General features: G+C 54.2%; 1 protein-coding gene across 3 annotated transcripts in view; it reads right to left on the bottom strand.

Moving 5' to 3' along the window:
- NUP210 (nucleoporin 210) overlaps positions 1 to 27,160 on the bottom strand; it is a 106,348-nt gene extending 79,188 nt beyond the window's left edge. For all 3 annotated transcript variants that reach the window (XM_059940470.1, XM_059940471.1, XM_059940472.1), the window contains exons 1-4: positions 26,948 to 27,160; positions 10,275 to 10,411; positions 8,806 to 8,937; positions 2,024 to 2,120 (exon numbers count right to left, since the gene is read on the bottom strand). In XM_059940470.1, coding sequence (XP_059796453.1) covers positions 2,024 to 2,120; positions 8,806 to 8,937; positions 10,275 to 10,411; positions 26,948 to 27,120 — 539 coding nt within the window. In that variant the 5' untranslated portion in view covers positions 27,121 to 27,160. The remainder of the gene's footprint in view (positions 1 to 2,023; positions 2,121 to 8,805; positions 8,938 to 10,274; positions 10,412 to 26,947) is intronic.
- Positions 27,161 to 27,372: the final 212 nt, after the last annotated feature.

The following is a 27,372-nucleotide window of genomic DNA, read 5'->3' as shown; positions in this document are numbered from 1 at the left end:
CAGCACCCCTTAGCACCTTGGACTTTGGTCAGCATTCGGCTTACGTACTGGGTGCTTGGAAGCTCCGGGGGCCGTCAGGGCAGGAAACAAGCCTGGTGGCGCGAAGCGGGGCAGGCAACCAGCATCCCCTGAACATCTAGTATGTGCCCGGCCCAGAGAGGGGTTCTCAGCCCCGTCAACGTGCTCGCCCACCCTGCCACCCTCAGAGGTGGGCACAGTGACACCTCCATCTGCTGCAGGAGGAAGCTGGTGCTCAGGTGGTCACAGTCTTTGATGACGGCCACAGGCAGGACATCACAAGGCCAGGACCGGAATGCAGGTCTCTTGCACCTAGAGCCCACATTCCCGGCTTACTGAGACCCCAGAAATTCCAGAGCTCAACCAGAGACAGAGGCTGACAGCCCAGCCCCCAAAGAGCTCTGACCCAAGAGGGCAACCTGGCTTGCACAGCATCAGGGCATGAGGGTGCCCGCCGTGGAAATGGCCGTGAGCTGAGCCTAGATGTGTCCTGGAACCCTGAGCTGGACTTCTGAAGGTGTAAACAAAAGGCCAGACTTGTAACTCCCCACAAAATACTTATCAGTTGCAAGGGAGTAAGAAAGTGACTTCAGAGCAGGGCACCTGGCAGACCCCACCCTACCCAAGTGATGACAGCGAACAAAATCATTGATGGACCAACAAAATCATGATACGACGCAACGAGAATACGGAATCTCGCCTCTGTGATGTTCCTGCAAAGATGCAGAACTCTGGGTCTAATCAGGAGGAAAGTCAGATAAACCCGAAATGGGGGAGGGTCTGTAAAATAACTGGACTACCGTCTTCATGAGTGCAACGTCCCAAAAGTCAGAGAAGGACCGAGAAACTCTCCCACGCGGACGGAGACTAGGAGAGACAGGACAACATGCGGCAGGTGACCCTGGGGGGCACGTTCTGCTACAAAGGATACAATTGGGATAAACTGGCAAAACTGGAACGAGGTCTGGTGACTGCGGGCATCAGTGTTAACTCCCTAACTGTGATGACCGTCTTGTCGATGTGCAGGAAAACGTCCTCAGAGGTAGTAAATGAGCATTAAAATAACTGGGGGTTACGGGTACCAGGGTGGCACTTGCTCTCAGATGGTTCGGGGAATCCACCTTCTGTACTACACGTGCAACTTTTCTGTACGCTAAAAATTGCTGCAAAGTTTTTAAAAAAATAAGTCTTCCTCCCCCAAAAGGGACTATACTCTTTAACATTTTTATAATACAGCATGAGGCAATGCAGCATAGCAGGGGATATTAGCCCAGACCTTGGGTCTGCACCAGCACTGGCCAGCAGAACCTTCTGTGATGGAAATGCTCCACGTCTGCCCTGTCCAGCGTGTGGTAACACCAGCCACACAGCTAACGAGCCCTTGACACGTGGCCAGTGCACCAAGGATCTGAATTTTCCACTGCACCTAGTCTAAATTTAAACAGCCAGGATAGGGCTCATGGCTACCACACTGCACTGTGAGAATCTATACAGATCTGAGTTCAAGTTCCAGCTCCGCCCCTTACCAACCTAAGGCACGTGGACAGTGTTACAGAAGCCACACGGCTGTTGGGGGGACCGACTGAGTCAAGATGGGTAACGAGTCCATCTCACAAGGAGTCCGCCAGCAGGCCCACCTCCACCCCCGTGCTGGGGAAGGCAGCCTCCTGCTCCTGGAAGAGGTCACTGCAGGAAGGTCACCCCAGCCGGAACTGTCTCCCCGTTAGCTCACCCCCAGTGGGGCCGGACCCCACCCCTTGCCTGCACCCCGGGACAGCTCCCATTGTCTGGGACAAGCTTTCTCTTCTGCAGCTGGACAGCCCAGCCTCCTCGACGATGTCCCACAGAACACACCCCCGTGGGCTGCACAAGCAGCAAGGTTCCTGCACAACCGTGTGAGCCGAGGGGGACGATGACGGGGATGATGATGATGGAAGCCCCCAGCCCACATGGAGCCAAGCAACAACCCCCTTCCCGCCTCCCTTCCAAGGCAGGCGCCTCTTACCGGAGCGCGTTGTGGGTGTCTGAGTACCCGTCGGCCTCTGTGTCCTTCACGATCATCCAGTCAAAGACCAGCCCAGCCAGGGTGCTGAACGTGTTTCCTGTAGGAGCAGGAGGAGAGGGGTGCACCCGAGTTAAGCCCCCGGGGCCAGGGGGAGGGGAGATGCACCAGCCCCTGCAGAGCAGGTGGCACTGCCTGCAGCCTCCAGCCTCCATTCAGCAGGGAGGGAGGGAGGGGAAACGAGGCTTAAAGGATCAGGGTCACGTGACCGTGAGGGCTGAGCCGGCGTGAGCCCCAGCCTCTCAGGGGGAGCCGTGTCCTTCCTGCTGTACCTCCTGCCTATGCCCACCCATCACCCCTCACGTGGGTAAGTGCTTTATAGTTTAGATGGTGGTTCCTGAGACTGTCACTCACTCCCCCTCACCACCTCCCTGTGCTGGGAAAGGAACCCAGGCCGTCTGGCTTCATGTGCCCATCCTTGTCCCTCAGCCGAGATGCTGAGACCCCAAGTCCCGGGTGGAGGAGGTGGACGCTCGCACAGCCGGCCTCGGCTCTGAAGCCCTGGCTGCCGTCCGCGTGCCTTGGACCAGACGCCAGAACACGTGGAGCCTGGCACGTGACTGGCCGACCGTTCCCGGAGGAGCAGGACTCAGGGTGAGTCTGAAACCCTCCGTAAACACCTTCTCAGGGTAAGTGCAACACCTGGTGCTATGCAGACACCCGGGAACAGGGCAGGAGATGAAAACTGGGGGCTCAAAGGCCTGATCTGCTGGGAACTATGGTTTGCTTTTTCCCCAGGTGATGTTGATTTTACATTTTTTAACTGGCTCCCATCATTTCAAATTAAGAAATGCAGTATACTACATATCCAACTTCCAAGTTCAAAAGTCTGAAGACCCATCTGCCTGGACCCTGCTCCCTCTGGTGACGAGAGGCTGGCTCAGCCTCTCCAGCTGGTTTGCCCCACTCCCCACCACACCCTATCGCCCACACCCACTCCACCTCCATCATCTACATTCCTGCCTGGCCAGCTCCCAAAACAGAGCATCTGGGGCCTAGGAAAGCTCTTTCTTCAGTGCAAAGGGCAGAGCATTTAGAGTCAGGCCACACCCCACCTCTGAGGTCTCAGGGCTGTTGAGAAGATCGAAAGGAGAAAGTGCCCCCAGCGAGGTGCCTGGGAGGTGCCAGCCAGCTCAGGGGCAAGTACGGTTCATCACGGCCTTCTGAGGACGAGGAGACCGAGGCTGGGGGAGGCCTCCTTGGGTCTCTTAACCTGGAAAATGGCGACAGGAAACCCTGTGTTCATCCATTTCAGTGGTTACGCTTGGAGCTCTGTTTTTCAGAGTCAGAATCCCTGCATCTCTGTCATGTTTGGATGTGAGGGGAGGGATGAATGTGGGATCATTCCTGGAGCAGAAAGCATCCTTGGGCTTCCAGAAGTTTCACCCACATGGGCAAGTGCGCCTGCAGGACCAGCTGCCTAATTTGCAGGGCTCTAGGCAAATGAAAACTTGGGGCTCCTCATTCCAAAGGCAGGGAAAGCACCAGAAGGAGGCAAGTCAGACTTGGGAGAGTTGGAAGGAGACAGAGAAAGCCCCAGGCATGGGGCTGGCTGAGAGGGTGCTCCCTTGGGCGGGTAGGGATACTCTAGGGTGAGTGCAGACCCTTAGAGGTACCCATAGGCCCTGCCCTGCAATTTGGGGTACACATGGATGTGCCAGTTACAGGGGTCCCCTCCTGCCAGCCACTGGACCAACATACTGTGTCCTAGCTGAGCAGGCTCTGTGGAAACTGAGTCAGGCATCTCTCCTTCCCGCCCTGCTGATGCCCACACTAAGCCCCTGTAGCCTGTGCATGGATATGCTAGGAAACCAGATGAGGGTGGGTGAGAGGCTCACTCCGGCCAAAATGCAGCCTCTAGAACGGACGTGCCCTGGGACAGGGATGGCCTCTGCCACGCTCCACCCCGACATACCCTGGGGACACGCGCCTATCCCAGGCCCCCACTGGGGATGGAAGGTGGCCGTAGTCACAGGACAAGGATGGGGAGGGAGAGGACAGGCAGGACCCAGGACACCAGGGAACAGGGCACAGGCGGCCAGGAACCCAGCCCAGGAGGCAGGGAGGTGGCAGGGAAGCAGGATCTCAAATCACTGAGGCTCCAAGTCCCATCAGACCCCAATCACAAAACACGAGTACAAAAATAAATTTATTAAAATTTCAAGACGGCAACAGTGGAGCATGAAACCAAGCCTGGGGACCTTTAGAGCACGAGGCCCTGTGTGAAGCTGGCCCTGACGTCTGGGGGACAAAATAAAACCACAGGAGATGGCATGTGACCTGACTACAACTCCCAGAGCAGACAGTGAGCAAGGGCACCTTCCAGCAAAAGAGGCTCCAAGACCCACACATTCAGCAGGAATTTGCAGGCTTGGAGGTAGGGGCAGTTCAAGAAGCTTCTGCCTAGAGTTTTGCCTTGTCTGTTTGAAAAGCAGCTATTATGTACCCCTGAAACTAACACAACATTGTTAATCAACTCTACTCCAATATAAAATAAAAAATTTTTTTAAAAGCAGCTATTAGACCTACTGTGTGCCAAGTGCTCATATTAACAAGGAAATCCCAGGGCCCAATCTCCGGAGGCTGTACACCCTGTCCTGGTCCCAGGAGGGCAGCCGGAAAACATTAAGCAATTCAACTTAACAGACATTTGCTGGATGCCCACTGGGCCCAAAGTCCAGTGTCAAACAAAGAATGAAGTGATCCCAATTCTGCCCAAGTGCGGAGCCTGACAAAGAGTAAAAAGTGCCCCGTGCCCCAAGGCTGGGCCTGCGAATCACTGAGAGATTTCAAGGAGGGACAAACTCCACCTTGGGAGAGCCCTGGAGGAGAAAATATCAGAGGGGATGCCCAGAGGGGCTGCGCTTCGGAAAGCAGAGATCCGAAGTGGGAGTGGAAGGTGCTCTGAGTGGGAGGTGAGGCGGGGCATTTGGGGGACCGGAGCCGCCCAGCACTGCCCGGGCACCAGGTACATGCGGGCTGGGAGAGAACTCTTAAAACATTAACTCGAGGCAGGAACCCTGAAGATGGCCTCAGGCCAATAAAGTAGACTCCAGCCCCTGGTGCAGACCACGGTGCCCAGGAAAAATGCAGCAGTTGGAGACAGGCAGCGTGGCCTAGTGGACAAGAGTCCCAGCCCCTGCTCTGCCGCCCACGGGCTGCATGACCCTGGGTGAGTCACTGAAGCTCTCTAGGCCTCAGCTTCCTTGTCTGTACAATGGGCTAATGTATAATTACCATCCACCCTCGTGGGGTAAAAGACTGCACTTAGGGCTGGGCACCTAACAATGTTTGCTGAGCCACAAGCAGGGTAAAAACCAAACAGGCACTAACCTAGATAAAGTACATCCCTTCTGAGACTGTGGGGCCCTCCAAGGTTATGAAGGTCAAGTTCATCTTTACAAAGAAGACTGACCAGTAGGGAGGATACAGGCTCAGGACAAAGGAAGAGGGGATTTCTAAGGAACTAGTCCAAGTGCTTCTGGGTGGGGACACCCTCATAGTGAGCAGGGAGGCAGGGAGTGAACCACCTGGCGCCACAAAGGTGGGCCTTGATCTGGGCTCTTCCTGAAAGGCCAGTGTATGCAGGCCTGGGTGAGCCGGGGTTCCCCCCGGAAGTGGCCATGTGCACCACCAAAACCTTAGGAGTGGGAGGAGTGTGAAACGTGATCCCCTAGGGCCACGGGGCACCTGTCCCACACAGGAAGGCCGGGCAGCCACCTTCCATGCCTGACACGTCCACCAGCTGCCCAAGGGGAAAAACCAAAGTGACTTAAAAACGAATAAACTATAAAAAAAAAAAAAAAAAAAAATGGAGAATAACAAGTGTTGGTGAGGATTTGGAGAAACTGGAACACTCATGCATCGCATCGCTGGTGGGGATGTGAAACGGCACAGCCACTGTGGAAACACTCTCCGGCTGTCCCTCAGAAAGGTACATATAGAGTTGCCCTTTGACTCAGCAATTCCACTCCTGGGTGTAGACCCAGGGGAAATGAAAGCCTATGTCCACACAAAGACTCGAACCCATGTTCACAGCAGCACTACTCACAACAGCCCGAAGGCGGCAGCAACCCAACTGTCCATCACCTGATGGATGGATAAACAAACGTGGTCCATCCATACACTGGAACATCACTCAGCCACGAAAAGGAACGAAGCACCGCCACAGGCTACAACATGGGTGAACCCTGACAACATGCTCAGTGAAAGACGGCAGACACCAAAGACCACATACTTTATGATTCATTCATATGAAATGTCCAGAATAGGCAAATCTATATGCACAGAGAGTAGATGAGTGGCTACCAGGGGCCGGAAAGAGGAAAGCGCAAGAACTGACTGCTAATGGGTGTGGGGTTTCATTTTGTAGTGATGAAAATGTTCTAAAATTAGACAGTGGTGACGGTTGCACAACTTTGTGAATATACTTTTAAAATAAACCACTGAACTGTACACTTTAGATGGGTAAATTTCATGGTATATAAATCTCGATAAAAATAAACAAAACTTGGGTCATGGGGAGGGGATAGATTGGGAGTTTGGGATTGACATGTACACACTACTATATATAAAGTAGATAATCAACAAGGACCTACAGTATAGCACAGGGAATTCTGCTCAATACTCTCTAATAACCTATATGGGGCAAGAATTTGAAAAAGAATAGATACATGTATAACTGAACCACTTTGCTGTACACCTGAAACTAACACAGCATTGTAAATCAACTATACTCCAATATAAAATAAAAATTTTTTTAAATAAACAAAACTTTCTTTTTTAAGTGACAAGACAGGAAATAGACCAGAGAGGTTAAGAGCAGGGCTTGGCACACTATGGCCCTTGGGCCAGACCTAGCGCCCACCAGTTTTTGTGAATAAAGTTTTATTAGAACAGCTACGCCCATTCATTCCACACTGTCTGTGACTGTTTTAGAGCCACGCTGACACAACTGAGTAGCTGCTGCAGAGACCGTCTGGCCGGCAAAGCCTAAAACAATTCCTAGCCAGCCCATCACAGAAAACACGTGCTGACTCCTGGCTGAGAGTGGACTCGGGACCCAGCCAGGCCGGAGCTCAGATTCTGGCTCTGCTGCGTACGAAGGACTAGCATGTGTGTGTGCCTGGTCTGTGTGTGTCTGTGTGTGCACGTGTGTTCTCTCTCAGTCTCCGCTCCTGGAAGTGAAACGAGTCAGGACAGGTGAGGCGCCCAGAGACGCCTGGCTCCAGTAAGCAGCATATGACCCCCGTCACCGCGTCGGGCAGGCGAGCTCCCATCAGCCCGCTGCACAAACCCCTCCTCGGTGCCCTCTGCCTCAAGACCACACCTGACACAAGGCCCCTTTACATCCTGCGTCCCTTGGCCTCTCCAATTTCAGTCTCAAGGATGAAACAGGGTCCCCGCCTGGCAGACCCCACATCCCTCAAGGCTCAGTCAAACATCCCGCCTTCTAAGAAACTGTTCTGACCCCTGACCTCCAAGCCCCCTGGAGTTGCTCCCCCACCCAGTGGTCCCTTCACACTTTGCACCCAACGTGATTACGAACCGCACCTGCCGGGATGCATGTGGGGCCTGATCTACACGTGGACCCCCCGGCCTGAGATGCTAGGGGCAGAGGCCCAGTGTGCCCGCCCCACCACAGCAGTACCCCAGGACCTGGCAGACCCAGAAGGCAGAAGACACTCCGTGGCCGCCCAGCGCACTGAGTGCCCACCACACACCAGGCGGGGCTGACCCTTCACACTCACTCACCAGGTCCTCGTGACCAGGTAAGAATCGTTATGGCAGTTTCACAGATCAGAGGGGAGTTCAGAGAATCTGGGCAGCTTATCCGATGAATGCATACAGAGCGGAAGGAAGGCTCGGACAGATGCTTCGAAACACTGATTCTGTCCCCGAGGGACAATTTGGCGATGGCTGGAGAGATTCTTGGTTGTCACAACCCAGTGGGTGCTACTGGCGTCCGGTGCACAGAGGCCAGGGATGCTGGCAAACACCCTAAAATGTACTGGACAGTCCCCACCACAAAGACTTACCCACCCCAAACGTCAATCCTGCCTAGACTGAGAAACCCTGATCTATAACAATGTTATTAAGAAGCCGGGGCAGGGGGGCTAGAGTGGGCAGGGGAGATTTCAAAGACAAGGTGAGTCCTGGCTTGGACTTGAAGTTTTAGAAGATCCTTCGTCTGGAAGATGCCTTTTGCCTGACCTACTTTCTTCAACAAGAACCTTAACCTACAAATTTTCCCTTCGTTCCCTGACCGAGAGGTCAGGCCACAGCCAAGACAGTCTGCCAACCAGCAGAACAGACCTTCTACAAAGAATCCCAGCCCAGAACAAGCCAACGTTCTGCTACGAAGTGAAGGAAGGTACGTGGGGCCAGCGGCATAGACGCACTCTCTTCCACACCCACACACACACACAAGCGCGCATGCATAGGCTGCAGTCTGGATCAGGAAGCCAGCCCCAGACCTCAGAGCCTCTGTTGTTCACAGCAGTGACCCCGTCAGCCCCTCCCAGCTGTGCACAGGCACGGAGCTGGCCTCCAGGCCCTGTGGAGAAGTGGCCGTGGCCTCGCTGCCACCGCGGGCCCGGCATCCACTTAGAGGTCGTCTTGACCTCTTCCACGTTGCCCCCCTGGCCGGAGCAGCCCCACTTGGGGGAGAGCGGGCCGCACACGAGGAGAGGAAGAAACAGAGCCCGCCAGGCCGGTGGCCTCACCTTCCGAGTCCAGGGCCTGGATCTTAAGCTCCAGCGGGGAGTCCTCCAGGTAGAGCTCGCGGGTGGTGGAGACGATCTGAATGCCGTGGATGAGGTCCACGATGGCGTCGCAGCGCAGGACCTGGCCGGTGGCTGCAGGGGCGGGAACACAGGGTCAGCCGGAGGGCCGCCACCCCACCTCCAGCGCCTCATAGGTTGGGTGGTCTTATTCTTTGGCAAAGACAAGGGAAACCAACAATCCCCCCCCCCCCAAAAATGGGGCTGGAAGAACCGAGTCGACCCTCAGGAGCTCCACGAGGCCCGAGAGTCAGCACGGACGTCCAGGAAGTAAGGGCCTTCCAGACACTTTCATTGCCCATCTTGTACTTTTCCACCGCGAGCGCCAGCGTTTAAAGCTGTGTGCAAAACACTCTTCCTAGAATTCCGAGTTTTGTTCAGAGTGTAACCACTGAGCTAAACGACAAGGGTTCTGGTATGATGAGTTAGCACCCCAAAGAACGATGCTGTTCTGAATGCCTGTCCCTACCCTGAGATTAGCAATTACACCCGGAATCTGTGCGTTTGTGTGTGTCTGTGTTTACACTGCAGTTTTTGCACGACTATCAACTACACTATAGTATAAAAAAAGTGTGCACGTCTACACGGATTTTTTACCTGCTCCATCAATAAGACACATAAATGGCATGACCTGGAGAATCCTCTAATGTAAAAAATAACAGCCTGTGACACAAACTCATTCTGACCATTCTCCAGGCACCATATAACTACTTGTACACCCTTAACTTTGTGAGAAAGCCATTCAGCCCCAGTTATCAAAAACCTTAAAAATATTCATAGGCTGTGACCCAGTAAAGCTGGGAATCTATCCTTGGCAGGAAATAACCTGAAAGAACCCAAAATTGTTCCCTGAATAAAACTATTTATTTTCCTATATAACACTGAAACAAACATGTGAAAACAATCTGAATGCCTCATATAAGGGAATGCTTATAGCACAACCTCTGGTTAAGAATATTATTCGGCCATTAAAAATAATTCTATAATAAAATGGGAAACTTTTCATACCATGTTAGGTGGGGGAAAAGCGTGACAGAAAATTCATTGTTTTCTAAGCATCTTACGACCATAATATGGCAAATGAAACATGGGGAAGTGAAACATTGCACAACTTTTCTTCATTTTGAATCAACGCCCATTAAGAGTTATTTTGGTAACAAATAATAACTTAGAAATGAAAGCCGGCCTCCACGGGAGGGAAAGCAGGACAAGGTGCTGGCAGGGGGGGGCCAGGGTTCATGTTGCTTGCTCAGCGTCCCCCCAGCTCCATGGGCGTCCTCAGACCCAACAAGAGAAGGGAAAGCGTGGCCGTGGGCTCTTCCGTCCCTGTGGCCCAAGGTCTCAGCGGGGCGTTTGCAGCCCCTCAGCCCCCATCCCCACCAGGGGCCGCGCGGGGCCCTGGGAGGCCTTACTGACGTCCTCCGCGAAGACGATGCTGGTCAGGCGAGAGGGCTGGGACAGGCGGGCCTGCACCACGGCCTTCCGGGAGCACTGCTGCTCGCCCAGGCCCAGCGGCTCGATGCTGGCCACCTCCGGCCGGGTCGATGACCTGCGGCAAGAAGAAGAGAATTCACCCTCCGGAGCCACCGGAGGAGAGGCGGGGCTGGGACCAGGAGCCAGAGCCGCAGCCCCCATCTGTCCCAGACTCGCAGGACGGAGGGGCCAGGCTCCACCAGCTTCAAACCCAGAGGAGACAGGCGGCCGAGGCCCCTCTAGTAGGAGCAGGACATCCTGAGGGCGTGGACCTCCCCTCCCACCTCACCCCCACCCCGGCCCTGAACATATCACACAGGCAGAGAGTCACTGCTCGGGACACTGGAAAACACCTCCATGTTCAACAGTCACCTGCCGGGACCATTCCACGGAACTGGAAATAACTATTGGTGGACAGAGTGCCTATGGTCCCTGGGGAGGAGGAGAGGTCAGGTACCTGCTGACCTCTAGGCCGGACCTGGCACACGGCAGCCTCCCAGACGGTCACCTCCATCCCCAACAGGCCCTACAAACCCAGAGCTCACCGACGGGAACCTTGGCAACAGGCACACGGCCCAGCGCACAGGGCCGAGGTTACAGGGAAGGTGGGCGGAAGGGCAGGTAAACACACACAGAGACGGAGCTGTAAAATCCGTGAGATGACTTCCCACGGACACTTGGGCCTTGGAATAAACAGCTGCAGGGAAAGCATGAGGGAGAGGCACCCAGGGTCAGAGCACGGTTTCTCATCTGAGACCGGGGATAACAGCAGTTCCCTGGGGAGTGAAATGGGACAAGTCGGGAGGAGCAGAGCGGACACTGCATTGTTGCGTGAGCGCGGACCACTAGCGTCACTGTAGATGGAGCTGGGGAGGGTCTCTGAAGGAGGCCCCTACTCAACACCACGCGGAGGTCTGGAGCTTCAGGGAGGGCCCTGGGGTGGGAGCAGCCGGCGAGCTCCAAGAACAGAGGCCGGTGCCATCGGGGCCCTGGGATATGGGGGCGCTGAGGTCAAGGAGATGGGGTGTGAGGTCAAGGAGATGGGATGCTGAGGTCAAGGAGATGGGGTGCTGAGGTCAAGGAGATGGGGTGTGAGGTCAAGGAGATGGGATGCCGAGGTCAAGGAGATGGGATGCCGAGGTCAAGGAGATGGGGTGCCGAGGTCAAGGAGATGGGATGTGAGGTCAAGGAGATGGGGTGCCGAGGTCAAGGAGATGGGGTGTGAGGTCAAGGAGATGGGGTGCTGAGGTCAAGGAGATGGGGTGCTGAGGTCAAGGAGATAGAGTGTGAGGTCATGGAGATGGGGTATGAGGTCAAGGAGATGGGGTGCTGAAGTCAAGGAGATGGGGTGCTGAGGTCAAGGAGATAGAGTGTGAGGTCATGGAGATGGGGTATGAGGTCAAGGAGATGGGGTGCTGAGGTCAAGGAGATGGGGTGCTGAGGTCAAGGAGATGGAGTGTGAGGTCATGGAGATGGGGTGTGAGGTCAAGGAGATGGGGTGCTGAGGTCAAGGAGATGGGGGCGCTGAGGTCAAGGAGGTGGGATGCTGAGGTCAAGGAGATGGGGTGCTGAGGTCAAGGAGATGGGGTGCTGAGACTGGGGAGACACTGGAGGCCGCAGTAAGGAGCTTAGATTTATTCTGAGGGCGATTCCCACTTTTCAGAGCAGAGAGTCAGGGCTGCCTTCAGTGAGCTCTGGGCGGGGAGGCCCCAGGGAAGGGCATCCGAGGTTCCTAGGGCTGCATTCAGCGCGGTGCCCAGCACAGAGCGGGCACTCCCGAGTCACGGCTGCCATCCCCTCCCTTTGCTTTAACTCCCCGGAGCATCAATGTTCTCGGTTATTCAGAAGGAAACTTGTGAAATCAGCCTGGTGTTAAAAAGCAATGGTGTGAAACACACCCAGACAGACATCTCCAAGTCGACGCAAGTATCCCCGGGGCCAGGCAGGCACAGCAGCCTCTCCAAACTCACCAAGGATGCTTGGATGGCACAGACACCACGCGCGCATGCTGAGTGCACCAACACCTCTACTCTGAGAATAAACTCACCCACAGCTGAGGAAAGAAATCTAAGCCACCAGGGAAATGCACCTGTGGCCCCTGCACTGAGAGACTTTCTCTGAGAAAAGAGCATTTCAGAGACCAAGGGAGACCACAAAGGGGACAGGAACACACGCCTAGGCAAGGAGGTGCAAACAGGTCCCCGGGCTCACCCTGGCACCACACCACTCAATGGCAGCAGCTTTGTTGCTCCAAGATGATTCTGAAGGGCATCAGACCTCCCCACTCATGCACACACGTGCACACAGACAAACAAAACTGACATGGAAACAAGAACAAAACAGAAAATGCACACAGATCAGAGCAGACTGAGGAGACAAACGTGATGGAGGATCCTGGCTTGGACCCAGGAACAGAAAAGGAACCTCAGTGGATAAACTGATGAAATCCAAGTAGTCTTGAGTTTAGTTAAGTCATGTACCAGTCAGTGTTAATGTTTTCCTTTTCTCAATATTCATGGTTTTGAAGGATGCTGACTTTAGGGGAAGCTGGGTGAAGGGTACACAGGAACTCTCTGTATTATCTCTGCAACTTTCCTATAAATCTAAAATTATTCCAAATTAAAAAAAAATTTTTTTAAATGACAGGGTGTGTGAAGGGTGAATAATCCGAGCACAGAGGATTTTTAAGGCAGTGAAACCATTCTGTGTGATACTCCAACGATGATACAAGTCATTACACATTTGTCTACACTCGTAGAATCAATGCCAGCCATGAACCATTACATGAAATATGGGCTTTGGGTGATACTAATGTGTCCACGTAAGTTCATCAACTGTAACTAATGCACCATCTGGTAGGGGATGTTGATGGTGGGGGACGCTGAGGGTGTGCTATACAGCAAATCGCTGTCATTTCGGCTCAATTTTTTAACAAATCTAAAACTGCTCTAAAAAATAAAGTCTTTTTTAAAAATAAGACCATTCATCGTTCGTTCCTGCTTCTACCTTTGAGAAACAGTGTGGCGTGTCTTATTCAGTGGCCCCTGGGTTCCCTGGGGATCTGGGCTCCCGTCTGGGCTGTAAATCTGCCCTCACGGAACCCCAGGCTCCTCAAGAACAGAACAGGGATGACAAGCTCTTTTCTCACTCCCTCAGGGCAGTGAATTAATCTCAGACACAGTCCCAATAAAGAAATCAATGCAGATAAGAGCAGACTGCCCTCGTTCAAGTTGGAGAGGCCTGAAGTCCTCCTCCAGTGCCCAGGCCCTCCACGGGCGGCCCCAAAATGCCCACAGGCCGGGAGCACCCCCCACCCCTCACGTGATGCCTTCAGGGCTGCAGGGCTCTGACAAGCCGCCCCATCCAATAGAAACACACAGCAAATCACACTTAAAATTTCCTCATTGCCTTATTAAAAAGCAACAGGTGAAATCAATTTCATACGCTTTATTTTTTTAGATCAGTTTCAGGTTCACGGCAAAATTCAGTGGAAAGTGTGCAGAGTTCCCACACATCCTCTACCTCCACACACGCAGCCGCCCCGCCGTCCACATCCCCCCCGATGGCGCTTCTGTCACAGCTGATGAACCCACACTGAATCATCATCATCACCCAGGGTCCACGGTTCACACGCGGGCTCACTCTTGGGGTTGCACATTCCACGGGTTGGGACAAATGTATAAGGACGTGTGATCACCATTATAGTATCATCAGAGTCCTTTCCCTGCCCTGTGCTCGGCTGACTCATCCTTTTTTTTAAGTCTATATAAAAAGCCATATGAGGGACTTCCCTGGCGGTCCAGCGGTTAGGACTCCACGCTTTCACTGCAGGGGGCACAGGTTCGATCCCTGGTCGAAGTTAATTCTAATGACACGTATTATTTAACCCAACACAGCCCAAACATCATCTTTCCGACACGTGACCCCGGCTGCCCTTCAGGTGCTCAGTCAGGTGCGGTGAGTGGCCCCGGGTCGGGCCTTCAAGTGCAGGGCCAGGCGGTCAGGCGGCCCCAGGGATGACGTCTAATCCTTGCCATGGACTGAGTGCTCCCAGCAGGTCTTAAGTCCCTCCTCTTCACACTTAGGGCAGGTACAAGGGCAGATACTGCAGCCTGGAGATGAGACAGAGCAGCCAAAGCAGCTGCCCACCCCACCCTCAGACCTGCAACAAGGTCCAGCCAGCAGACGGGGGGCTCCCACGCAGGGGGTGCAGCTCTGCTGTGGCACCGGCCTGCAGGCCCACGCCCACCCACCTCGGCTAAGCTCAGGGCAAGGGAGCTGGCGTCCATCCTCACGGGGTAGCTGGGGGGCTGCAAAGCGCCCCCCACTCTGCCCCTCACCCCGCTCCAGGACCCCGCATCTGAAACTGGAGGGTCCATCCCGACGACCTACAAAGGGTTTAAGACAGTCTACGGTGGTGTTTCCGTGCCCAGCAGAGGGTTAGTTTCAGTTATCTGACTCCTTCTGGAGCATTCGGAGGCCCGTGTGCTTTGGCTGTGCCTTTAAGAGACACAAGACAGAGACCCAGCTGTGACCTGCCCCTGGGCCTGGTGTCGGGTGTCGCTGCTGGGATGGTGCTGGCCAGTGGCATATGGGGTGAAAAAGCACATTTGAAGGCGCTTGCCAGGGATTATATAGGGAAAGGGACACATGGTACTCAAACTCAGAATGGGGACTGTGGGGGGCCGGGGGGGGGGTGAAAACGGAGAGCGGGCAGCACAGGGGGCAGAAGCTTTACCTGTAACGTTGTATTTCTTACCAAAAAAAGCCAGACTGGAGGCAACTACGCCAACTGTTAACAACAGCTAATTCTGATGGTAGAAATATGGGTATTCATTGTTATTCTCTGTTCTTTTCTGTATCATTCTAACTTCTAAAAAGAAGTATTTCCCCTCTCACATTGGATGTAACTTAGAGAAGGATTGCTCTGCCCTCGTTTTACAGGTGAGTAAACTGAGACTCAAAAGGACGAGGGGACTGGTTTAGGGCCACTCCGAGGGTCAGGGTCAGACACAGGTGTTCCAAGCCCAAATTTGGAATTTGGAAAGTTTTCTGCCATTTGGAAATTCGGGAATTTGGAAAATTTGGAAATTTGGAAAGTTTTCTTCCATTCGAATCACCTCTTGGCCCCTCAGAAGTACTGTCTCTGCATCTCAGAGCTCTCAGAAAACCTGAGCAGCCCCAGAGACGGACGCTGTCTCTCCCCTGGGCTGGGAAGGGAAGAGCTGCCACATGTGCAATTCTAGAATGTTCTGCCTCCAGGATCTGGCAAGAGAAGGACCACCTTCGCCACGGAGGGAGGATGGGTCATTCTTCACAGAAGCGATGCTTAATCACCCTGCACCTCGAGCCAGGCAGAGAGCGCCGGACATAAGGGATGACAGGCAGGAGAAGGTCCCATCTGGCAAACGCAGAGACACCCAGAGACTGTTATTAAAATATAGAAGTGTGCTGGGGGAGTGTGGTGGTTAATTTTACGTGTCAACCTGGCCAGGCCATGAGGTGCCCAGCTACTGGGTCAGACATTATTCTGGGTGTGTCTTCGGGTGTTTTGGGATGAGATTAACATTTAAACCAGTAGACTGGGTAAAGGAGATTGCCCTCCCCAGTGTCAGCAGGCCTCACCCAATCAGTTGAGGCCTGAATAGAACAAAAAGGCTGACCCATCTGCAAATGAGAGGGAGTTCCTCCTGCCTGATAGCCTTCAGAGGTGTGTATACACACACACACATGCACACATATTGTTTCTCTGGAGAACCCTGACCAATACAGGGTGGGCAAAGAAGATAACGAAAGAAACTATCTACCATGTGTTAAGCCCAGAGCTAAATACTTCTGTCCATCAGATTACTTAATCCTCCAGTAGGCCTATATGGGAAAACCAAACCGAGGCTCAGAGAGGTTGAGTAATTCCCCAAAGCCACACAGCTGTACGTGGCAGGGCCAGTGGTCACAGCCAGGTCTGTGTGACTCCAGATCAGACAATCCTCCCACTACACGAGTGCTTTCCCCAGGGTACGGAGCACACAACACCAGAGAGCAGTGCGGCACCGATGAACTATTTTTAAATTGACTCTTTATGTCATTTAATTACTACACATTCATTTTTAACTGTTTCAGGAAAAACAAATGTATCAAACTTATGAGCTCCTAAATGTTAATACTGAAGAGGATGTCCAATGTTCAAAAAAGGAGTCATTCTGAAGGAAATAGTAAGTTTTCGTATACGTGGTACACTAAAAAGGCAGCACTCTGACAGTGGCATGAAGCGGCTGCAGCTCGGGAAGGAAACACAGCATTCCCAGGACAGCTGTGAGGGGCGGGGTCTGTCCATCAGCTGCCATTCTCCAGTGTTTCTATAAAACGAGGACAGAGCAGCCTCTCACACTGATAGCTGGAGCTCTCAGAACCAGTCTGTGCCCACACTGGTTGGGGAGGACCCACATGAGGAACGGAGGGAAGGGGGGGAGAAGGCACGTGGGCCGCATCAGCTCCCTCAGCCTAACCCTCGCGGGCTCTGGGCTCATGGCCCAGGCGGCAGGACGGGTCCAGGGAGCAGGGCTCAGAGAAGGCGGGGTCTGCACAGAGCTGACAGTTGAGAGGCCCACCCAGAAACCAGCTCCGACGGCCAGGTCACTTGGACACAGCATCACGTTCTGCCAAAGAAGCAGGTCCGGGCTCAATGGCTTTTCTGCCGAAAGGGCCTTCCTCTGTCTCCGGTTTAAACAAACGGCCGCTGCTCAGAAAGGATGAGAGCTGCTCCAGCTTGCACACCTGGTCATTCTGTGCATCTCAGCTGCTGGTCAGCACGCCTGCCCACCCTCCCCACTCATGGACTCGCCCGAAGGCCCACTGGAGGAGCTTCAGGGGCCTCCCCGGGCCCCTGGCACAGGCAGTGATGCTGACATGGCCCCACTCTCTGCTGAGAAGGTGAAGGCCTAGGGCAGCAGGGTGCTGCCACTCGCCAGCTGTGTGACATTGAGCGAACAGTTCCACCTCAATTCTCTGTGCCTCTGTTTCCTCAGCTGTACAATGGCAATAAAAGTGGTACCTGCTGCAAAGGGTTGGGGCGGATTAGATAGGATGACAGATGTAAAGCTCTTACTGCAGGGTGTCACACATAGTAAGCTCTCAAACTCAGGCACCAGGAGGAGGTGCCTAAATGAAGGGCTTCTGGCCCTGAGGTGTTCGGTGAGCTTCTGACCATAAGAACTTTGCTTTTTAAAGAAAGTAAGAAAACGTGGGCCCTTCTAGATTGTGATCATTCATGTGTGACCTGTCCATCCCCTTCCCTGAATGAAGCCTGACCCTGATCCCTGCTGGTGGGGCCCTACCCCCAACCGCAGACATCCTCAGAGCCACAAGCAAAGATTTAGGCCCGAAGTAGGGTTCACCACCGGCAAGAGCTTGAAGCTTCTGACTTCAAGTATAACCTCTGCTCCGAAGTTCTCCCTCCGCCAGCTTCCCCCCCATCCCTCCACTTCTCGTGTCCCTCCCACCAGCTCTTGTGCGGCCCGGCCTTGAGGGCTCATGGGAAATGGTAACTCTTCCACGGACCCATCCCTGATCCTCCTCAACCTCCACTCAGCTCCCACAGCTGGTCCTCCTTGGGGTCCCTAATGCACCCATTCATTCATTCATTCATTGAATCCATATTTACTGGGTGATGTGCAACACTCCAGGTACCGTTCTAGGTGCTGGGGACACAACAAAGTACAAAGTACACATTAATCCCCACCTTCACGGAGTTTACGTATTAGTGGGAGGAGAACAAGAACAGACAAAATGAGTGAGTGAAGGTGGGATCTCAGACAACAGTGCTATGGACAAATAGAAGGCAGGGGAGGGAAAGGCTGTAGTTTCCAACTGGATGGTGAAGGGAGACTCCCTCAGAGGGGACATTGAGGAGGAGGGGGCAGACACGGGATCCCTGAATATCTGGGAGAAGGGCATTTGGGCAAAAGCACCAGCGAGTGCAAAGGCCCCGATACCATGGCTGGCGTGATCCTTCTCCCTGTCTGACCCCCTCAGAGACTGAGTGTGAGGACAGCGCCCGTGGCGTGCTCATTTCTTGCCCTCACTGCACCCAGCATAAGACTCTGGTGCAAGTTTTTGTAGATGCCCCTTATCAGGTCATGGATTCTCTTCTACTCCGAACTTGCTGCAAATTTCTATCTTGCATGACTGTTGAATGCTCTGCACCTATTGAGACCATTATATGGCTTTTCTTCTTCATTTTGTTGATAGAAGAATTGTTTATTGTTGGTCAAGCAATTACATTGATTGGTTCGTGTTAAACCAACCTTGCATTCCTGAGATCCACCCCAGTTGGTCATAATACAAATACCCTTTTTGTATTTTTCTGGATTTGATGTGCTGCTGTTTTGTTAAGGAATTTTGTACTCTGCGTCTGTGAATTTCTTTTTCTTATAACGTTTGAGCCTGGTTTGCAATCAGTGTAATGTTGGCCTCATAAAAAGGAGCTAGGAAATGACTGTTCTTCCTGCCTTTCCTGAAAGAGTTTATGAAGGATTTGTACTATTTCCTCCTTAAACGTTTCATAGAATTTACAAGTGAGGCCACCTGGGCTTGGAGTTTTCTTTATGAGAAGGTCTGTAATTATAAACTTAATTTTACCAAACGTCTTAAGTGGACCGAGAGGCACCAAGGGCCCTATGCCTGGGAACCCTTCCCCAAGTCCTGCACAGGAGGTGGGGAGCCTGCGGTTCAGTGCTGGTGGGCACGTTGCTTCCTCTCCTCTCGAATTGCTCACCCACATCCCAGCGAGACCCCCTCCCAGATCACAGCAGCTCCTGACGAGGGCCCCAGGTGAGCAAACCCAGGGTATATATACTGCCCCGCCCCGCGCACGCACACACACACACACACACACACACACACACACACAGCTGGGCAAACAGGAAGCGAGGCAAACGTGCACACATGGGTGTCATTCCTGCAGGGGACCCGTGTTGGGTTTTGGCTGCCCAGACTCCATTCCCCCTCCTCAGTAACAGCACCCAGCTTTTCTGGGGGTGCTGCTCTCCTCCACCCTCAGACCATGAGGCTCCAGGGCACCCATGCTCCTTGGACCCTGGGAGGCAGGTGGCCGGGGCCTGGCCGATCGGCTGTGCATCCCCCTGGATGGAGGTGTTCAGACCCAGCGTGCAAGGCTTGACAAGGGCTGCAGGGCTGGACCCGTCCTCTTGCTACCCCAGGGGGCACCCGGCTGAGGCCCGAGACCAAGCCCTGCTGGCATCACTGAGCCCTGTGTGCAGCCTGAAACAAACTCTGCCAAAACAACATCCCTGCTTTATTTAAACTATTTTGGTTTGAGTTTCCTGTCACATGCAGGAAAGTCAGGAGAGTTGAGACAAATGAAATCCCCTGACTGAATTCTTCAAGACTTGTTGCCTTATTTCATTCAAACTACTGGTACTGTATTTTTTAAAAAAGAAAAAAAAAATTGTCATTTATTATGTGCTTACTATGTGTCAGGCTCGGAATAAAACATATCACAAATGTTTTATTTGCCTCCCAACACTCCTATTGAAACCCCCCATTTGATACACAAGGAAACCCCTGCATGGATGTGAAGTAACTTGCCCAGGGTTACATTCCTGGAAAACACCTCAGTCGGGCCTGGCTCTAGACCCCTGGTCCAGACACCACCTCCACCCCTTGTGGTGAATGCACCCAGGTTGTTCACATCAGAGCTAATGGCCTCCACCTACCTGGGGCTGCCCGTGGGAGGGCCCAGGCTGCCGGACCTCAGTGAGAAATGGCTCCATCTCCTCCTCAATCACCCCCTACCCCACAGGCATCCTTAATGCTGCTTCCTAATGTGTCATCAACTTCCCTAAAATCCTACTGAATCTGGGTAAAACAGCCATTGATGAGGTCTGGCACACTTCCTGTGCATCCCAGGACTGAGCTGAGTCTGTGACCTGGTTTTGAATGTGGTTCTGCCGGTAAGCGGCTCTGAGGCTCCTGGTCTCGGTTCCCCATTTGTGCAGTGGCTGATCATTCTTGCCAGACAGGTGTCTTGTTTTGTTTTTAGCACTGAGTGGGGAATAACATGCAAAGTATGCAAAGGAGTTAGCAGAAAAACTGGTTCTGCTATTTGGTTCCCTCTGCCATCCCCACCTGCAACATTCCAAGTCCCTGCCTCTGGACTTGGGTCTCTGGCCACCCACCGGGGCAGCTGCCTGGACACCTGCACCTTCCGCCCTTCCCGGCCCCCCATCTGGTTACATCCAAGTAACCCTCGTATCTTTTTCTTACTTTTTTCTTTTATTTGTTTTTTAATTTTTTTTAAGATTTTTTTTTTATGTGGACCTTTTTAAAGTCTTTATTGAATTTGTTACAATACTGCTTCTGTTTTATGTTTGGGTTTTTTGGCTGCGAGGCATGTGGGATCCTAGCTCCCCGACCAGGGATCAAACCCGCACCCCCTGCATTGGAAGGTGAAGTCTTCACCACTGGACCACCAGGGAAGTCCATTACATTTTTCTTTTAAATTGATTCTTCCTTATTGAAAAAGTACTTTATTTATTTATTTATTTATTGGCCGTGCCCCGCGGCATGTGGGATCTTGGTTCCCTGACCAGGGATTGAACCCGCGTCCCCTGCAGTGAAAGTGCCCCGTCTTAACCACTGAACCGCCAGGGAAGTCCTGAAACAATACTTTAAAAGGAAACTTTATATCACTAGTGTAAATAGAAAGCCTACACCACTCGCCATCCATCTGAGGTAACCATAAAAACAAAAAAGAATCGAAACAATGTTACTGCATTAGGGGGAGGGGTGGGGGACACTGTCACCCCCAAAAAAGAAACAGGCAGATATTACAGGGTATTAGGAAAAGCAGAAGGTGGATGTAGGGGCCGGGGGAGGGGGAGGGGTTAGCGTTTAATGGGGACAAAGTTTCAGTTTGGGAAGCTGAAAAAGTTCTGGAGATGATGGTGGTTATGGTTATATAACAGTGTGAGTGCCTTGATGCCACTGAACTGGACACCTAAAAATGCTTAATGTTATGATATATACATTTTACCGAATTTTTTTTAAAAAGAAAAATTGGAAACAACATGTTGGCACCAGAAATGAATTTTTATCTTGAGGGTGTCTAATGGGACAGGGGAACCCGAGGACAGGGAGGGTCAGGCCAGAAAGCCACAGTGGTAAAAGGAGAAGTGACGGTTGTCAAGTGACGGTTGCAAAGAAGGGGTGAGTGGGGGCAGAGGAAGACACGGCCCTCCCTCCACCCACCTGCAGGTCCACCCTTCCCCGCCCCCCATGACAGAGGCAGGGCCTGCAGGGTGGAAGCCAGCTCAAGGGGCAGAGCAGGCTTGGGTTGCGGGGGTGGCACCCACAAGGGAAGCAGGAAGAAAACCACCCGCGGAAGCAGGGCCACTGAGTAAACACACTTGCTGTCACCTCCTTCTGTGGGTCTGGGTGGGGGGACCTGACCAGCCCTGGGGGAACCAGGGCTGCAACAGCCCGTGGGTCTGGTGCAGAAGGGAGAGTCAGGCCCAGGCCACCCTGCCCAACTCCTGACCCTACAACCCCCTTTCCATCTCCTGTCCAGAAAGGCACTCCACCCCTGCGGTCATCGCAGCAGGCCATTCTCCCAGACTTACTATCATATGAAACACAGCCACTGACTTCATCTTGGTTTATTATTTAACTCCCACAGTCAACTACAAACGCCATGAAAACAGGGCCTCACCTGCTCGTTCACCATCCAAGCCCCAGGACCTGGCTCATCGCAAGAGTCACAGATATCCATCACTTAGCTGGTGAGTCCCCAGCCCTTACCTGTGAGACACCCCCCTGCTGATCAGGGCTCATCCCCGGGCATCAGCGGGACAGCCCTTCACAGTGAGCACTGTCCTGGGCACTGCAGTGGCTCTGGCATCTCTGCCCAAACCTCAAACCGCCAGAAATATGAGCCCCAGCTGAGAGGTCTACGGTCCCAAGGCCCCCGCAGAGGAAAGAGGAGGGAGGTTTGATCCTGGTGTGTGAGGAGACACAGGGCCCACAGACAGGCTGTAAAGGGCGAATGTTCTAGACCCAGAGGAACAGAGGACAGCTTCGGGGTCAGGGAGGGCCAAATGATGGGCCTCTGGTTAAGTTAAAGCCACTTTTTCAATAGGGCTTCCGCACTGCAAAATATTTACGTCCGTTTCTGAGCCTGCCGCTCCAATCTCCCTCGGGTGCTACTGCCTCACCTGCCCAGCCTCCAGCACCTGCCCGCCTCTGCCCCGCAGGCTCTCAGCGGAAGGCAGCGGGGCTGGATGCGTTTCCAACCTGGCTCCTTGGGCGTGCAGAGGGGTTTCCGGAGGCCACACCCCTCTCCCCGACTGCCCCGGCAGAGGGCTGCAGGGTGACCCACGGCTGCCTCCTGCTGGGGGTGAGCAGGGGGGACCCTGGGACGTGCACCGCCTCAGGCCTCCCACAGTCACAGATGGGGGCTCTCTCTGCCCACTGGCTCTCCAAGGGTCACCTGACCCGCCTGGCACACGGCACGCCCCACGGATGAGCCCCACGCTACGGGGCCCAGGCAGCAGAGAGGGCTCCCTCTGGCCTCCCAGAGAATACTTCCGCCCTCGGCTGAGAGGCGCCTGGGCCGTGGACCGTGGTGACAGCGTGCACCTGGGCTCGGACCAAGCCCGGCCAACACAGCAGGCAGCTCCCAGGCGCTCAGGAGAGGGCGAGGCAGCCGGGCCCAGCTCAGTACAGTGGGCGCTGTGGACACCCTGCCAGATGCTCTCTACCAGGCAGGTCCACCCGCCCCCACCCCAGCTGCAGGCGGGCTGCGCAGCTCACACTTTACACCTGCGACCTTATTCAGTCCAACACCCTTGGCCAATAGGTGCTTTGCCCAGAGGCCTGGGAGGCTGCACACACCCCCTTCCCCGGGGCAGCCAGTGGCTGACTTACAGGGGGTGAAAAAATGCAAAAGCCTGGTCTCCGGCTGGCCTCATGGGAAGACAACCTGAGGTGCAATTCAACTCCAGAGGGTCACGAGGACCAGCACAAGGCTGGACTTTGCCTGTGACCACATCCTCGCTCTCTCCCCTCCCCTACCTCGCTTCCCAGCAGAGTGCCCTCTCAGTAAACCAAACCCTGCCTTGGGCTCTGCTTCCGAGAAGCCTACCTAAGACACTGACTTCCTCCAAGACAGGGCAGCCCCCTGGAGAATCCAGAACACCCTGGACTTCCAACTTCAACCGCAGGCAAAAGAATCAACGGATGATGGAACATCTACCCAGCAGCATGGTGCTCAGACACTGAAAACTTAAGATCATGAAGCAACATAGAAAAACAGCTGGGCTTTAACATTTGCTGGTGGTTGGTAGAGAAGGAAGTTCCCAAGTGACCTGAATACCAGGTTTGAGCTTCGGGGGCGAGGGGGGAAATAAGTGATCAAAAGGAAAACAAAATGGTGACTGACTGTGTTACACTCAAAGGATTATGGGAGACTTCCCTGGTGGTCCAGTGGTCAAGAGTCTATGCTTCCAATGCAGTGGGCGTGGGTGTGATCCCTGGTCGGGGAACTAAGATCCCACATGCCACTCGGTCAAAAAAAAAAAAACAAAAGAAAAAAAAAGGATTATGGGATACTTCTCTTTTTCTCCCTTTTCCCAACTCTCTCTCTCGTGTCATTTATGTAAAGGATGCCTTAAAAAGAAGCTAATGAAAGATGCTTTGGAGCCCTTTCAGTAACATGAAATATCAAAAAAGAATCAGGAGTTTGCCACATAACCAGCAATCCCTCGGTGTGACTGGAGGGGTTCAATCAGGTGTGACCAATTCGCCAGAGGCTGCAAACCCCTGAAAGAGGTGGAACAGGGGGCACGGTCCCAAACTCAAGACCGTCACTACTTATACGCGTCCCCCAGAGCACTGCCCTCTCTGAGGCTCCGACTGAAATGTGAACAGTTTTAACCTGATGCTCTCTACAGTTCCCCTGACCTTAAAATTGCCTGATTATTTGATGCTATAAAATCAAGAAACAGGAAAAGTAGACTTAAAGCCCCTGGGGCTCAGGCACGCAGTGATTCCAGTATAGTGGGAGCTTGGCCGAAAAGTCAAAGGATGAGCAAAAATTCCCCCAAGGTCCATAAAGGTTTTCATTTTCTCTGTTCTTCACCCCACAGACTTCACAATGAACTCCTTGGGTGAAGGGGCTATTTTCCTCCCAGGTATAGATGAATGCAGATAGAAGAAAGCTTGCCTTCAGGCCCACTCTTAAAACCCCAGAGGGGGGCTTCCCTGGTGGTGCAGTGGTTCAGAGTCTGCCTGCTAATGCAGGGGACATGGGTTCGAGCCCTGGTCTGGGAAGATTCCATATGCCGCGGAACAACTAGGCCCGTGGGCCACAACTACTGAGCCTGCGCGTCTGGAGCCTGTGCTCCGCAACGGGAGGGGCCGCGATAGTGAGAGGCCCGCGCACCGCGATGAAGAGTGGCCCCCGCCTGCCACAACTAGAGAAAGCCCTTGCACAGAAACGAAGACCCAAACACAGACAAAAATAAATAAATAATTAAAAAACAAAAACAAAAAAAACTCCAGAGGGAACTCTTCAAAAACTAAAGCAATACCTGACTGAATTAGGAAGAGAAAACTAAAAATAAGGAAAACATTTCCAATGCTTGACTGACAGAAGCTTTTCCTGTGAACTTAAGGGGAAAATCACAACCACCAAACACCTCCAAGACCCTTAAGGTAAGCAGTTACACATTTGCAATAAAAGCTATGGATCAGATTCAAAACAAGTTATAAGATACTGAGCATCCCTCTGATGCATCAGTGATCAGGAATGTTTTTTCCCTTCCTCCTCAGAAACTATACAAGTAAATTAAAATCCACCAGCTCTTCTCAGAAAAGAAAATGCAGTTAGAAAAAAAAAAAAAAAGTTGTTACTTCAGAAACAAAAAACACAGCTCTAGAATCTCAGAGGAAGTAGCAAACGGATTCATTTGAAGCCAGCTGTTTTTAATAGCCAGCTTCCTCTTTCTTGCCCCCCCATATCAAGAGAACAACTTCAACCAGAGAAGGAACACGGTCACCGCAAAGTGTGGACTAACAGGTGATCTCCCACACCAGACAGGGCCCTGGACAGGGATGAACAAAAGTTAAAGAGAAGATGTGATATCAAGCCAGAAATACGACCCTCCAGAGGAGGCAGGCGCTAAACCCAAAATGCATTTGTCTGACGTGGCCTGTCCTTACTTCAGGAGGTGACCTTCAGAACACAAATAGGTACTAGTCATGCACATAAGCTAGAAGGTAGTCTGAGCTCCGGCACCAGGCTCGCGGATGTGCACGGATGACTATGCAAACAGACTTAACACACGCTGGACTCTCTGTACTGTGATCACACGCTGTTACACTGTCTAGCCTTGAAACAGGGAACCAAAGGGAGGAGCAAGGGTGTAGCACGTGGCGGGGGGCACCCCTTCCTTTTCATCTCCAGCAAGGTGGCGGGGAGGTGTGGTAGGGCCTTGGTCACACCCAGCACCGCGTGCACCCTGCTAGGCTGCTAGGAATGAACCCGCTCGGGGTGGAGCCCCGAGGCCGCTTCAGGCTGCTGCTTCTCCATCTGAAGGATGGAAGAAGGGCTGGACCACATCACCCAGCTACCCTGAGGTGGGGCGGACCTCTAGTTTCATTAGTTCCTGGGGTTCCCAGATCACATCCCCCACAAAAGGTGCAGAACTCCTGAGTCCCCCCAGGAAGCTAGGGATCAAGGCAACCCTGCTCTGTGGGCAACCTGGGGTGAACCACCAACCATTCCCTTGCATCTCTCATCTGTAAAACAGGTGCATCATCTGTTAAACACTTAGGGTTTCCTCCGAAAGACCTTTCATCAAAGGTTTACGTTCCTCCCAAAGACGCTGAACGACTGATTCGACTCCACACACACCTTCCCCACTTCTCCACAAGCCTAATTCCCACACCAGTCCGGCGCCAGGGATGAGTCCCGGTCACCAAGCTCCGGAAAGCGGCGTCCCCAGCCTAGGGCTCTGCAGGGCCCTGACCACCTCTCCCGGAGCCTGGACGAGAAAGGCATGCGACCACGTGGACGCGCATCCTGGACCAGCAGCGCCGGTGCGACCCTCTCCCTCCGGCAGAAGGTCCCTCCGGAAGCCCCGGGCCGGGCAGGCCTTCGCGGGCCCTCCGCCGCGCCAGCCGCACGCCCTCCGCCAGTCCCGCCGACAGCAGGGCTCCCGCCCGCACCACCTCCCCGGCGGGCCGCCTCCCGCCAGAGCGCGCGGAGGCCTGGACGCCGCCATGCGCAGTGGGGGCGACCCACGCGCACGCCGCCGGGTCACGCGCGACCAGCCGCCAGGCCAGTGGCCGCCCGGCCGCCGAGCCGGCGCCTGGGAGCGCGCGCCGGCGCACCTGCTGCGCGGGCCTGCTGGGGGCGCGCGGCTCCCGGCCTCCTGGCGCCGGCACGGCCCGAAGGCCGCGCGCCGCAGGCCCCGCCGGACCCGCACGGGGCCGCGGCCTCCTCTCCGCGCCCGCGCAGCTGCAGCGCGCCAGCCCGGCCGCCCGCGCCCGAGGCTTGCCTCCCACCCCGGCCCCGCGCCTGGCCGCGCCTCACCAGCGGTAGCAGCCCTCCGAGGCCTCCAGCGTGAAGTTCACGCGCGTGGCCCGCGTGAAGGGCAGCAGCACCTTGGGGATGTTGAGCTTGGCCGCCGGCGCGCTGGGGCCCAGCGCCAGCAGCCCCGAGAGCGCGAGCAGCAGCGGCCGCAGCCCCCGACGCCGTGCCGCCATCCTCGCCGCGCTTCACCTCCCGCGACCCGGAGCCCGGCCGCACGCGCACGCGCGCGCGCTCCCCTCGCGCCCGGCCGGCAGGTGATAAGCGCGGGAGGGAGAGAGGGGGCGGGGCGAGGGCCGAGGCCTCGGGCCCCTTCCTGGGCCCCGGCGGGACCTGAGCGCGGGAACTGAGGGGGCCGGGCTCCCACCCTCGGCCCCCGGCCCTGCGGGGCGGAGGGAGGGGCTGGGGAGGGCACCCGGGGCCACGCG

The sequence above is a fragment of the Balaenoptera ricei genome, chromosome 11 (assembly GCF_028023285.1).
Source record: "Balaenoptera ricei isolate mBalRic1 chromosome 11, mBalRic1.hap2, whole genome shotgun sequence".
NCBI lineage: Eukaryota > Metazoa > Chordata > Mammalia > Artiodactyla > Balaenopteridae > Balaenoptera > Balaenoptera ricei.
This window is presented reverse-complemented; position numbering and strand designations above follow the sequence as displayed.